General features: G+C 38.2%; 1 protein-coding gene across 3 annotated transcripts in view; it reads right to left on the bottom strand.

The window, feature by feature from the left end:
- ATG5 (autophagy related 5) overlaps positions 1–14,505 on the bottom strand; it is a 107,164-nt gene that overhangs the window by 23,915 nt on the left and 68,744 nt on the right. For 2 of the 3 annotated variants that reach the window (XR_013956551.1, XR_013956552.1), the window contains exons 8-9: positions 6,316–6,467; positions 1,374–1,446 (exon numbers count right to left, since the gene is read on the bottom strand). Coding sequence is in view for 1 of the 3 variants with exons in the window: in XM_080614933.1 (XP_080471059.1) it covers positions 6,331–6,467 (137 nt within the window). In the remaining 2 variants the exon portion in view is untranslated. Of the gene's footprint in view, positions 1–1,373; positions 1,447–5,446; positions 6,468–14,505 lie in introns of those variants that run through there. The other variant, XM_080614933.1, reaches the window with a different exon arrangement.

The following is a 14,505-nucleotide window of genomic DNA, read 5'->3' as shown; positions in this document are numbered from 1 at the left end:
CTCTGCCTCCCATTTGCCTTGTACAGACTCAGATAAACTTTAAAATGAAGAAAGACCTACTGATTTCACTAATCTTCAACTGTGGAAAAAAATCCAGTGAGGGTGTGTGTACATAGGACTGATGGAAATCAAACCTCTGAAGTGCAGATTATTTTAATAATAGCTAGAAGTGCATGCAAGGTACAAGTCTCAGCCAGGCAGTTTCCATTCTGATCTTTAATTCTGTAGTGATGAAAATACTCATGAGTGCCTCCTTCTAGGTGGAAGAACTACAGGTTGTCTTTTTAATGTCAGTTGGGACTGTACCGACCCTAAGCAACAAAATCTCAAATACACAAGGAGAAATTATATATATATGAAATAAGACATCAACCAGTTTTTGCATGTGCACTCTCTCTGCATTCCTTTTACTGTAAGACACCCACTGAAGAGAGAGGTTTAGTGAACAATGCTACTGACTTCCCCCCACCCCCAATTGGCTTTCTTTGAAAGAGGACCTAACTTCTAGTATCTTTTAAGACATGCATGTGAACTTACAACACACCATTTGACAAAGTCTAGCAAGTGATCCTCCAGATTCTGGCAGACACAAACTGTATCACATACTGGCTTTATTCTTTCCACTGTGTAATACTCGTATTACTGTGAGTGCCAAAATGAGAACATAACGTGTATTAGTAACTAGATCAATAGGTATGTTCCCACAATGTATTCATTTTATTGTATCTGTTGACCTATATCAGCAAAATGATGCAAGGATTAAGGCTTTAAACATCTTCAGTGGAAAGTGCTATTTTAAAATCTGACGCATCTTGGCAGTTTCAAGTGCAGTGAAGACAAGCTCCTCAAACCTCCAACCCTAACAAGGTTGTTCGACTGCCTCTCTTTCTACCTTAGATGTTTCTTTTCCATATAAATATATTAAAACCACATGGAAAACTAAACCTTTAAACTTCATATAATTGCTAGTTATTTTATACATATAAAAACACAAACTACACAAAACTCCTCTTCATGTACCTGTTTGCACTGCTGTATTTGAAAGAAGTTTTCTATTCTTCTGTGTTCTTTCATCTCTTGTTTAGAGAAACTGGTGTTTCATTTCACAGTTAAAAGAACTTAATTACTTGAATCACAGAGGCATGAAAGGCAAGGGAAGGAAAGAAAACATCTCTCATTTTAAACTCTTCTTCCACAAGCTGATTTGATAGTATAACTTGAAAGTATAGAAATCTGAAATCTACTTCTGAGCACTTGAAACTTTACATATCTTTACCTCTCTCTCAAGATATTACTCAGGTTTACGGTGACATTTTGAAATGTCACCATCCCTGTCTCAAACCCAGAAGTTTTAATGCAGAATAGACACCTACCTGCTTTAATTCAGAAATCCATTCTATATCTGATGTGATATTCTAAGAACCTCTGTGCATACCCTTTTTCATCCTAAGGAAAGAAAAAAATATCACTTCAGGAATCTCTTTCCTGTCCAAATAAGCAGGGACTGCTAAAATCAATGGCTAAAGTCACTTACCAAATGCCTAATTATTCCGATACAGCCACGAATTTTGAACAAAAGAAATTTAGGTTAGGGAGGGAATATTTTCCTCGAAATACACTTTTGCCATCTCAAGGAAATAACATTAGTTTTGCAGTAAAGACAGAGTATAATTTTGGTTTTGCTGCAAGGCTAAAGTTTGAAAAACTGGTAGTACTTGCCAGATATTCACTCAATCCCCACATTTCATCCATCTGCAGCACCAGCACAATGGCACCCATAGGAGCCCTTGTGATCACTAACACTGTTCTCTTTCTGACACACCTTGATAATAATCAATATTAATATAAGAGTTATACAACTATGTGATCAGTTTTAACATCTGCGTGTGGCAGCATATGAATAAATACATTCTGTAAGCTAATGCTAAATTTGCAAGCAATTAACATGTAGGTTCTTTGGAAAGTTTAAAATCGTTACATGTAAAAATGTTTAATTTGGAAAATAGCCATAGAATCATAGAATAGTTAGGGTTGGAAAGGACCTTAAGATCATCTAGTTCCAACCCCCCCTGCCATGGGCAGGGACACCTCACACTATACCATGTCACCCAAGGCCTCATCCAACCTGGCCTTGAACACCACCAAGGATGGAGCATTCACAACCTCCCTGGGCAACCCATTCCAGTGCCTCACCATCCTAACAGTAAAGAATTTCTTCCTTATATCCACTCTAAACTTCCCCTGTTTAAGTTTGAACCCGTTACCCCTTGTCCTGTCACTACAGTCCCTGATGAATAGTCCCTCCCCAGCATCCTTGTAGGCCCCCTTCAGATACTGGAAGGCTGCTATGAGGTCTCCACGCAGCCTTCTCTTTTCCAGGCTGAACAGCCCCAACTTTCTCAGCCTGTCTGCATACGGGAGGTGCTCCAGTCCCCTGATCATCCTCGTGGCCCTCCTCTGGACTTGTTCCAATGAGGGATTAATTTATCCTTTTTTTGTCTAGTCCCTTGATTTGGTAAATTACCACTGGCAAGGTGGGAAATTTGCTTAAAACATTCTCTAAAGTGAATAGCCATTGTTTAGCCCTAGAAGTCCTCTAAGAGTGCGCTAATACACTTGTAAAGCCAGGATGCAAATTTTCCTAGAGAGTGAAACTGAAAAAACACCAGCTATCGTCAGTATTGTAAACAAGGAGTTGTCACTTCAACATCATTCACCATATAAGGAAATAATAATCATTGAAAAAGTCATTATTATTATGCAGCATATAAATAATACTGGAAGTGATGATCAAGAGTCTTCACCAGCTGATAGGTATCCGGCTGTCAGAGCAAAACACACAGTAACACAGAACTGAAAGGACTTTCCCAGTCATCGAGTCCAATGACAGCTATTGCAAGCTCTTACCCCATCATAACTGAACCTTGGCTTGCTCCACTGCTCCCAAAACTCTCAGTGGAGAAGTAACAGGGTTTGAAGTAGCTCAACAGTTTTCCTTTCTGTAAGTTTAACAATGGCTTGTTCACACTCCTTGTTCTGGTGCCTGATCTGTCCTTAAGAGATTTAATATTTCTTCACATTCTTGCGAGATTTCCCAGTCACACCAATACACATACACAGCAGTATCTGCATTTCTATCACTAAGGCAGCACAATTCGTACACCAGCCCAAATTCCTGCCTCCCCCACAGGAACGTTCAGATCTTCACCCCAGTAATTCCATGTTAGAACCACTACCCCTGAAGGCAAACCAATCCTGACACCACCCCCCCCCTTCTGAATTTTCTGTACCAAATGGGAACCCAGGATTAGAGGTGCTTTATTGGCAGCATAACACAACATTGTACACCTCTACTGATTTCCCAGCAGAAATCCTTCTCCCTAGTCCCTGTGCCCACTCCATATATTCATTACAGCATCTTTTCCCATCCTCCACTTTTTCAGGGTCACCAGGCCTTCAGATGTCAAGTTCAGGTTCTCCTCAATACTGACAATCACCCAACTTTCTACCAGTACCAATTTATTTTATATAGGATGTTACTCCCCTCCCTCCCCCCAAAATAATGGGAATAAATTTAAAACTAAAATAACTCATTTCTAGCTCTTAATGAAAAGTTATCACCTTGCGTGCCAACTCCTAGTGGGCTGAGTGACAGCCAGTGGTATCAAAGAAATAATTGGAAAATTCACTGTTTCTTCACTAAACATTCAAAACTGAAGGCAGCCATTGCCAAATAATACGAAATACAGTGAAGACAGCAACAAGCTTCATATTTGTTTTAAACTATGATTTAAATTGCTCACCTGATACACTTAAATTCTAAATATAGAGGGGCACATGCAGATGTGTATGGTGCTTTTCCCTACTACTGAAATAAATTAAGCACTATGTTAGATTCTGACCAATTCAGAACAAATCTGTTTTTTCAAGAAGTCACAGCATTTCAAAGCAAAGTATTTAATTAAGCCACAACACACCTCCTGCTGCTATTGCTATTCACACACTAAGAAACTTACAAAAAATCATTTAAATCAGGTAAAGCAATGATGCTACTTCATTTTTGTGATGATGTGCTTTTGTTTAGATACATCACCCAACCAGCTCTTCCTACTTATTAACTATTAATTAAATGGTTTTTGTTACTCCATGACAGAAATCCTTATTCAGCTGGAAATAAAGACAGACTCACACTTTGTTTTATTTTTTTAATAAAGTTTAAATAATTAAAATAAAAGAGTTTGTTTAATGCCAAGCTATTTCTTTGTTCCATGCTAGGCCTTAAAAATTGGATTTACAGGCCATGAGAAGATGCTGGTGTAGAATATATTAAAATAGCCAGTGACTTACTCCAGCTTACCTTAAAATGAAGGAAACACAATCTTTAGAGGTACTGTCTCTTATCCTGATTAATGGAAAAATTATCCCTACAAACGACTTTTTAATATGAAGACTACAAAATATTTGCTTTATCATTGGCAGGCCCTTGAAATTCTCCAGAATATTTAGATGTCTCTGCCTAGGAAAGTTTATAAATGCCAATCCAACACTGTAACAAAAATTCCAAACAGAACTGGAAATTAGAATGACTCAACCAAATCATCCCACTATAAGAATATTGTATTTCAATTCTGCATAAACACAGATCAGCATGGTTTGGTTTGTTTTAAAAGTTGCTCATGACCCACAGAATACAACATCGGTTTATTTCACCATTACCTTTTCCCTTCCATTTCCTTAATGCTATTTCCTCATTTACATTTAAAACATCATCCGATTTGTCTACTGACTTTCTCTGTCCTTAAGGATTTTTTAGCCTCAATTCTATCTTCACTCCAGGAGATCATTCCCATCTTGCTTCTTAAAGAGGTTTTATTTGATTGATTTTCAATTTTAGGTAAGTGTCTTACCATAAAGGGAGCATGGAAACTAATGGGAAAAACAATGGGAATTACCTGGACATTTGCAGGCCAAAACTTTGAGTAGGAACTTCAACAGTTACTATTTTTGAAACAAAAATGTCATGCTTTCTTTATATTTGATAATATGTCTACTACAAACACAGTCTTGTGCCACAAACAGCCACAAACTGAAGACACAGTGATGTAGCACACAGTCTGATGAATTCAGGTTAACACAAAAAAATGGTAGGTACACCTAGTAGCAGCTGCAATGGTAACAAACATTTAGAAACCAAAGCAATCTATGAACCTAAAAATACATCTGCTAAACTACGAAAAAATCTGTGCAATGAGATTAGAAGCCTCCAAATTTCAGCCTGATTGCTCAGGGACCACAACAGAAAACTAAACTCAGATGTAAGGAAGTACCAGTTTGGAAAAGTCTCAGCTTTCAAAAATTCAAGATTATTAAAAAGCAATACATCTGCTCATCATTCTATGATTTAATTGTTTTCTAGTCTATGGGAATAAACAGCAGGATACAATCGTTTGCAACATCCGTTTACTCTTTTTTTATTAACTTTTTAAACTAAATTAAGAAAATACTCTTACAGGAAAAAAAAAAAAAAAAATTTAGATGAGCACAAAGAAATGCCATGACAAATCCTGAGCCAAATTATCCTACATCATTGCTAGTCTATGAAAACTGGTTTGAATAATAAACATACTGGAGCATTCAGTGACAGCATATAAATCAAAAGTATTTGTAAATTATTAAGTTGTGCATGTTTTTAAATGACAAAACATGCTCACGGGTTTGCTTTAAAATTTCTCACTGCTTGTTATCAAAGTTAAAAGATCATTTGCATACCAATACACATACTGTAAACATGAACTTCTCATTAAGGAAAGATGGGTTTACAGTAATTTGATCTTTTACAAAAAGCTATTGGTAACTGAATCTCTCACTGTCTAACTTTCTAGAAAATTAAACCAATGTTTCCACTCTCAAAGTTGAAACACTACCGCTTTAGGAAACAGCCCTGTTTATTTGTTAATCAGAAATACAATCAAGTGGCATATTTCCATTTGCTCCTCGGCTGACAGTTTCAGCTTCATTCTATTTTACAAGAAAACAGCAGACTTGCAGAGGTCCTGTAAATTCTTTCATATCGCAACTGATTTAATTACAGCGGTGAAGAAAAGCAGCGGTGATGCAAAATAAGATCAGCCCAATTGCCCTTATCTGACAATAGGATCTCTCTTCCTGTTTGGCTTGCAGCAGTGAGGACTTCTTGTTTTGTTTCGGGTTTTTTTGTTTTTTCTTTTTTTTCTGGTCAGGCTGCCTCTGTCAAGACTGACAGAAGCAAGAAGTTGACATGCCCTTATAATTCCAGCTTCAGAATGATCCTCATACCAATATAGCTGAGTTTCAATCAGTAGGTCGGGGAATGATACTAATGTGGAGAAAATTATCTGGATAGCTCATGTGTTCGCTTAGCCATTGTATGGGTGTTTCCAGCATTGGCTCAATTCCATGAATCATCACTTGAGTCTTCTGCTCTCCATCTAATTCAAAGAAAAAGAGAAACCACTAGTATACCATTCAAAGTTCACAGAAAGATTAAACATTTACTCATATAGTTCAGAGTAGATTTAATTGGTGTTACACAGTTTAACATTCAACAGAACAAAAAGCAGTAAATACTGGTATGGAGAGAGCTGAGATTTCTATCATCTAAAACAGAAACTCTGAGTTAAAATTAATTCAAAGACAAAATCTGGGTTAAAATGAAACTTAATGAAAGTGACACTCTTCTTTATTAGCTGCAAGGGTATTTTTCCTACAGTGATCACAGCTTAGTGTCAACACAGTTAAGGCATATCCATCTTGCCTGGCTAAGCACTACATGCATTTTACACAGATCATGCTTAAGATGTTTAGCTTCCACAAATGTACCAATAAAACTGTATTCTTAACATTGTGATTTCCTGAAAGTGCTGGACTGTGTGCTGTATGTCACACATACGTGTAATAATAATCCTGAAGTAATTTTGTTTTCCTAAGAATAATTTGCTTAAGTCATTAGCAAGATTTCAGAGTTACTCAGAAGGCTGAATTGGCACCAGCTTTTTGTCACTTTGTTTCATCTCTTGGAAAGGCTAAGTTAGCAGATGATTCCCAGTATGACAAGAATATTTTCTAAGAATATTTCAATTCTTTTTATTTATACTTGTCCCGGAGGATGCAAGTACTTTGATCCTCTGACTCAAATGATGGGAACCAGCTAAAGCAACTGACATAACTGTCATGAAATGAACTAAAAAAAAAAAACCCAGAAAATGAAAATTTATTTCAGAGTCTTGAGATGAGAAGAGCAGCTGAAATACGCTCCAAATAATGGTTTGGGGGGGGGAGGGAAACAGTAGGCAATGACCTTTTACTGATTTTATACTATGCTCCGGCATTCTCACATGGACCTACCACAGTGAAATCCACATTCAGCACTCAAAAATATCATTGCCTTCTCCAACTGGCATTTTATGCCCCCCTCAACTGTTTATATGCCAGCACAAACCACTGTGCTCCCCAAGAGTTGCATGGAAGAGAGCAAAATCTAGAAGGGAAGGGGCTCTTTCATTCAGCTACCCCCAGCTGTAGCATAATTCCTATTTTATAAGATGGATAAAATTTTATTTGTTTGGTAACCAGAACGATTTGACAGCTGCCTGAAGAAGTTAGTTTGTATTGTGTTATGGCTATCTATGCCAGCACAGGCAAAATTAGACTAGAAGAATCATCCTTGAATATGGTGCTGACTTTATGCTAATAATTCTTTCTGCAGAAGCAGACAGTTATGTTTGCCTAAAATCATTATATATTGATTACTTGTTATCTACATATAGGATTGTATTCTGTACATAAATACATAAAATACATATATTGATATTAACACGATTAAATACATAAAGCTTGATTCTCTAAATGGCATAGTGTATGCATTATTACACTAAACTAAGCATAAACAATTGCTGGTTTCTGGTTTTATTGCAGACAGGACAGAAGAATGCAGCACATTTTAAAAAACAAACTTCTGGCATTTCCAACCAAAGCAGGTATTTATTGGGGTGAAACATTACCAGTCAGATCGTCAAGAATATAAACTCAAAGAGAAGATCTCTGAAACCAAGTTTTTACATTGAGAAGTTAGGGAACTTCTAAATATTTTTATTCTTAAAGTAACTTCCAATTACTTCTTAAAGTAACTCAAATAAAAACTATTTATGGCTTTCCATAAACTGGCCACAGAGTTGGTGACTTTTTCACATTTTGCAATATTACTTAATTTTCAGAAACAAGTAATTGCATACACATAAAGAAGGCAGAATGCTGTTTCAGCATTAGGACTGTGCTAGCCACCTATTCATAGCTGACTCTTCTCAACAAAAGCTTGCACAAAATATAGACAAAAAACTTTACTACCTCAGCATCATTTTCTTGTCATTGGAGGAAAGGCTTATGAACAATAAATACTTTCTTTGGCTTTTCTTTTACTGTGTGACAGAACGTCCTTGGATGTGTGTGCTTGTCTTTACTAACTTGATGCCTCTTCTTAAAAATGAAATGCAGATAATCTGGGTGTCCCCATTCCCAGCTCCCTACCCAGCTTTGTCCCTTTCTTATACAAATCTTTTATTCTCTTCTTCAGCAGACTAAGTCTCAGAGGTCAATGAAGAATTTACAGTTTAATTCAAGTCTAAATCTCTGCATTAGCACTGTTTTTACTTCAGAAGTATCTCTGACAAAGAATCACTTCTCCTTAATGCCTGTTCCCCTTGAGGCTTGACTAAAGAGATCTTATCTACCAATTCCGTATTTACTGTAGCCTTCTTTCACAAAATCCATTGGTTTTACTTCAGCATTCTTTCTCCCTTTTGTTACTAGGAACCATAAACTCTCACTTAAGTCACATTCACCCAGATTTTCCTCAAGTTCCATGTTTTCAGTAACTTCCCCATTTTGAATCAAATAGAGTCTCTTTCCTATAGATGGCCCCTCTGCTCTATGTAGCAAAAACCTGTCAACAGCAAATACGCAAACAAATTAGTGGAAAATATTCTTGTTTTCTCAACAGCTCTTGAATTCTTATCCATGATTACCACTGTGATCTAGGTTCTGTATGATTTGTTAGCTATCATGAAAGCTTCATCCACCTGGTTTATAGGTATAATAGATTTACATAATATTTTTCCTTACATTACTGTTCATAGTCTTAAGAACTGTAGCTTATTTTGTATGCACCTTGACAGACTAAGTGCTGTCCTCTTCTTCCCTACCCCATAGTCTATGAAAACAAAATGTCTTTTTAGACTGATACCTCTATAAGAGCATGCAAGTTGCTAAACACAACATATATTTGAATGAGGCATAAGATTTAAATTACTTAATCACAAAGAAGATTCATGCCATTATATGCCATTGGACATATGAAAATTAGGCCAAATAACTGTTCATCTGTAGTACATGGGAGTCCAGACCTGACAATATAATTATTGTCAATGCCCATTTTACAATATTCAGTGATGCAGTAAAAAAACCCACCACCAATACCAGGGTTTCTTCAAAACTAAAAAGTTCAAATTTTTCACCTCAGTAACTATTTTATTTTCCTGAGCAGCCCTGAGGAGAACGACTTGGGGGTGTTCGTTGATGAGAAGTTCAACATGATCCGGCAATGTGATTCTGCAGCCCAGAAAGCCAACTGTGTTCTGGGCTGCACCAAAAGGAATGTGGTCAGCAGGTCAAAGGAGGTGATTCTCCCACTCTCATGAGACCCCACCTGGAGCACTGTGTTCAGCTCTGGGGCCCCCAACACAAGAGGGATGTGGACCTGTTGGAGCAAGTCCAGAGGAGGGCCACAAAGATAGATCAGAGGGCTGGAGCACCTCTCCTATAAAAACAGGCTGAGAGAGTTCGGCTTGTTCAGCCTGGAGAAGAGAAGGCTCCAGGCAGATCGTAGAGCAGCCTTCCAGTACTTAACTGGGGCCTGCAAATAAGCTGGAGACGGGCTTGTTACAAGAACGTGTAGTGACAGGACAAGGGGTAATGGCTTTAAACTGAAAAAGGGTAGATTAAGATTAGATATTAAGAAAATCGTTACTGTGAGGGTGGTGAGACACTGGCACAGGTTGATCAAAGAAGCTGTGGCTGCCCCATCCCTGGCAGCGCTCAAGGCCAGATTCAAGGCCTCCTACGTCTCTGCGCGCAGGAGGGGGTTGGAATTTGATGGTCTTTAAGGTCACTTCCAACCCAGTTCTAGAAAGCAGATAACTATGCTTACCTGTTGTGCACTAAGACATTTCTCAGACATTTCAGATGACTTAATTTAGACATTAACTCAAAGGCTTCAACACTTGAAGCAGGAACCCAGGCTAATAAATCATACTATGTAAAGTCAGAAGAGTTTTCCAACTCTGGAAGAAAATGGAGAGAGAAGCAGGGAACTCTGAAGTGAAAGGTTTAAGAAGAGCTCTGCTTCCCTATCATCTGTAAGGTACTACAGTGTTCCTGATCAGGAAACCACCACAAAGAAAGTATTGGCAAAGGACCTTCTTTTGCAGATAGGCATCTGCTGGAAGGAAGAAAGAGACTGCAGCTGTTGCATCTCAACAGAGTCCTTGAGGCAGTGGCTCAAACCCTCCTCAACCTGAGGCAGCTTGGGACCCTCTTTTTCAGACCCTCCTTTAAGGACAATGCCTTAATTACTATAACATTTTCTGCTGCTCATCCCAAACTTCCTCTAAAAACCCTCTATGTTCAAGAATCAGTGAGACACAGAAAGAACAGAGAAAAGAAAATCTGTTGTCTTCACAGAAGGTAGTAAGATATGCAATGTCATGCTATCATATGGTAAGTTTTCCTATTTACTTTAGCTATATAAGTTATGGATTGCAAAGTAAACCACTCAACATTAGGAAACAAAATAATTTAATTAGGTTATTCAGTACCAATTCAGATTGTTACACATATGCTGATGCAACCTAAATACACTTTTCTACTGAATTATCTTTTAATTTAGAAAGGAAGAATTAAAGATGGAGGGAAAAGAAACAATTGCTTTTGAGAAAATTCAAGTGCCTAAGAGCAGAATAGTGAAAAGGCACTACATCTGGCAAGGGTACATATTCAGTCATTTTTCACTTAGATTAGCACCACAATGCTCACCAATGCTGCAGCTACATAACTCCCTTTTACCCACACAGGATCAGCTTCTCTAGCCAGACTACGTCTGTGATGCACCACTTAAAATTCTTTAGTGGAATGAAATACCTCTCTTCTGATTTATGGCCTCCAGCAATCACCTGTTAGGGCAATTTAGCTGGCTTAAATTCTTTTGCTGATAGACAATACAAGATATTCAGGATTTAGAAAAAACAGCCCTGGAGTACTTCAATTAAGAGTCCTTCCTATGCACGCCATCTGCATAGCAAGTCCTAGAACCTGCCTGTAGTCATCAAAATGGACAAGAGAGAAACCACAGTTTCTTACTCAGGGCAGCACCACTCACAAAACTGGCTTTAAAACCCTAAAAAGGGAAATAAAAGCCTTTATTTCCAAACCAGGAACAAATAATTCACTTCTTGCATAACAGAGGGCCACAAGACTGTATTGGACAAGGATAGTAAAAAACATGAGGAATAAATGTATCCAAGGAAAGTGTCATACAGTAGCAGCCTAATGAATAACGTAACAAATGTAGTTTCCAGCTTTTTCAATTGTGAAGTGGGCCATAAACATTTGCTTGCTTATTTTCAGAATATATCACATGGTCTGGATTAGATGATACTAAAGGTATTCCTGACATGTTATATACCACACTGTAGGAAAACTCATCTCAGGTCAGCGTCACAAGGAATGGAGTTCTCCTTTTGAGGCTGTGTTGCAGCTGCTTTCCTTTACAGCTCTCCAGCAACTCAGATTACCAGGTAGAAGAACAGGCCTTTAGGTGCATGTACCTTGAAGCAGGCAGAGCACTCCTTGACCGTGTGCGCTCAGCAACTAGTGCCTTGGATATCTCCGAATCAGAAGAGACATAGCAATATCTTCACAGGGAAGATATTAATCTATCTCCTTGGGATATCTTAGAAAATTACTTACAGATGCATAGCTTTCAGTAATGTACTTCACGTGTAGATGCAACCAAGTTTGTTACTGAAAGATATTGCTGACTCAATTTTCAAAGCCTAAAGCAAAAGCTGGCTGTGGATAAATTCCCTGGCAAGCAAAGGTGAAAATTTCCTTCCTGAAAGCTAGACTTCTGGTATAGCACAGAGGAACACATATAAAACTATGGACAATTATTTACAAAGACTGCACTATGTTAGCGAGCAAATTCAAAAACTATATTCTCACCTGTAACCACAGGTGGTAAGAAAGAACTGGAGAGTGGCTGAAGTTATCCTTCCCCTCTCTAGGCACATCAGGTTGGATATTCTAGGACATACAGAGAAGAGGCAGCCCCAGACAAGCCTCATAGTCTAAAGAAGATGCACTCCAGTGGATTCTGCACCAGTAGTAGAATATAAATAAATTCTTGATGAATATACTTCACTTTTTGCACTTTTAAGTAAGTAACATCTCTAAAAACCCAAACCCTCAATATTGTCAGTAATAGTTCAATGTGATGCAGGGATATAAAGATCTTTCAAATGCTAGCACTGAAACTAGCACTGGATACCATTTACCATAAAACAAGCTTCACAATTATTTTCATTGCAAGTACATGAAATATCCATAAGCTTCACAGGTAGCTGTGCCTGGGATTGCCCTGACTCAGGAGTAGGACTTAGCACTTTGCTTGCTTGAACTTCATGAGGTTGGCATTGGCCCACCTCTCAAGCGTGTCAAGGTCCCTCCGGATGGCATCCCTTCCCTCCAGCGTATCAAAACAAACCACACAGCTTGGTGTCATTGGCAAACATGCGGGGGGCGCACTCAATCCTACTGTCCATGTCACCGACAAAGATGTTGAACAAGACCGGTCCTAACACCGATCCCTGAGGGACCCCACTCGTTACTGGTCTCCAGTTGGACACTGAGCTGACATATAAAGGTCTCAAATAGAAAACTAAACTTGTATTTTAAAGAAATCTTACCTGCTGAGTACTAACAGGTGCTCAATACCTATGCAATTTTATGGGAAGTACACACAAATTGAACTTGGTCAAATTTCTTGGTCAAATGACCACCTGCTCTTTGAAAGAGCTCAGTACAAGTACTTCAGCCAGTGAATACTTAAGTTGTCTTTACTGATACAAAATATTCTATATTTAAGAAATGATAGCTCAAAGGTCAAAAGCTACTACATGTTGTATTATGCACGGGTTTTTTAGTTATATTTTTTAGAATAGGAATAAAATCTTAGTATGAGTTTCCAGAAGCTTCACGCTAGCCTGTTTCAGCCATCATATCCCAGGCTTCCCTCACTTTTCTGAGAATTCCACCCTACCACAAAAAGGATCCTACTTATGACAGTAGTAGGCTCCATTGCTGGAAGTGACTCATTTTCCATAGCAATCTTAGGATACTTTTCGCCTCATTTTAATTGCACATAAACAACCAAAATCCTTACTTCTTTCCTCTCGCTTAATTTGGAATAATTATCAGTTTAAACAGAAACACAGATGATACACTGGATCACAATCTGCAAGACATACTATTTAGTATCCTTTTACCAAGAGCAAGAACACACAAAAAGTTCTGCAAAGCTGACTCTAAAAGAGCCTAGCCACAACAAAAGGTTCCTCTGACCTCAAAAATTAGAGACTGATATGTGACACGAAAGCGCAGGCTTGACTGCTTTCTGCCTACATATCCTGACAGCCCTGAGGAAAGCCAATGATGCTGATTTCAGGCAAAGAACTCGCACACAGAAATACATGGTCAGGGCATCATTGAGAACAAATCGTTTTCCTCTAAACAATTCTGTATCTGGAATAAACATTGTTCCAAACACAATATGTGGTTTGGAGAATAAGAACTTCAATTTCTGGATATAACCCAAATGCCCAATATGATAACAATCAGGCAGATCTGGTCAACTGGCAGCAACAAGAGAATCTCTCGTTTTATCCATTAAAAATAACATGGGTTCAGTGGCTGAAACTGAAGGTCACAGTTTTCCTACATATATTTTCTCAGCTCTGAGTATTTTCCATATCTACACAGTTATCCCTGAGAACTTTCAACTGTGACAAGTTTCTGGCCTCAAAGACAAGTAATAGCAAATAAAATCCACAACTTTGTATTTTGCTAACAGATCTCTTGTAAAAGAACCGTTATTTTTTAATAAGCTTAGTAAGATTACTGAAGAACTCCTTACAGATAACTCCTTACAGACCAGTCAGTCTCACCTCTGTGCCCGGCAAAATCTTGGAGCAGATTCTCCTGGAAGGCATGATAAGGCAAATGAAAAACAACAAGGTGCTTGATGACAGCCAGCATGGCTTCACTAAGGGGAAATCCTGCCTGACCAATTTGGTGGCCTTCTACGATGGGGCTACGGAACTGATGGACAGGGGTAGAGCAGTTGACATTATCTACCTG

This window comes from Psittacula echo (genome assembly GCF_963264785.1).
Source record: "Psittacula echo genome assembly, chromosome: 4".
In the NCBI taxonomy this organism is placed as follows: Eukaryota; Metazoa; Chordata; class Aves; order Psittaciformes; family Psittacidae; genus Psittacula; species Psittacula echo.
The sequence above is the reverse complement of the archived record's forward strand: the minus strand, read 5'-3'. Positions and strand labels throughout refer to the sequence as shown.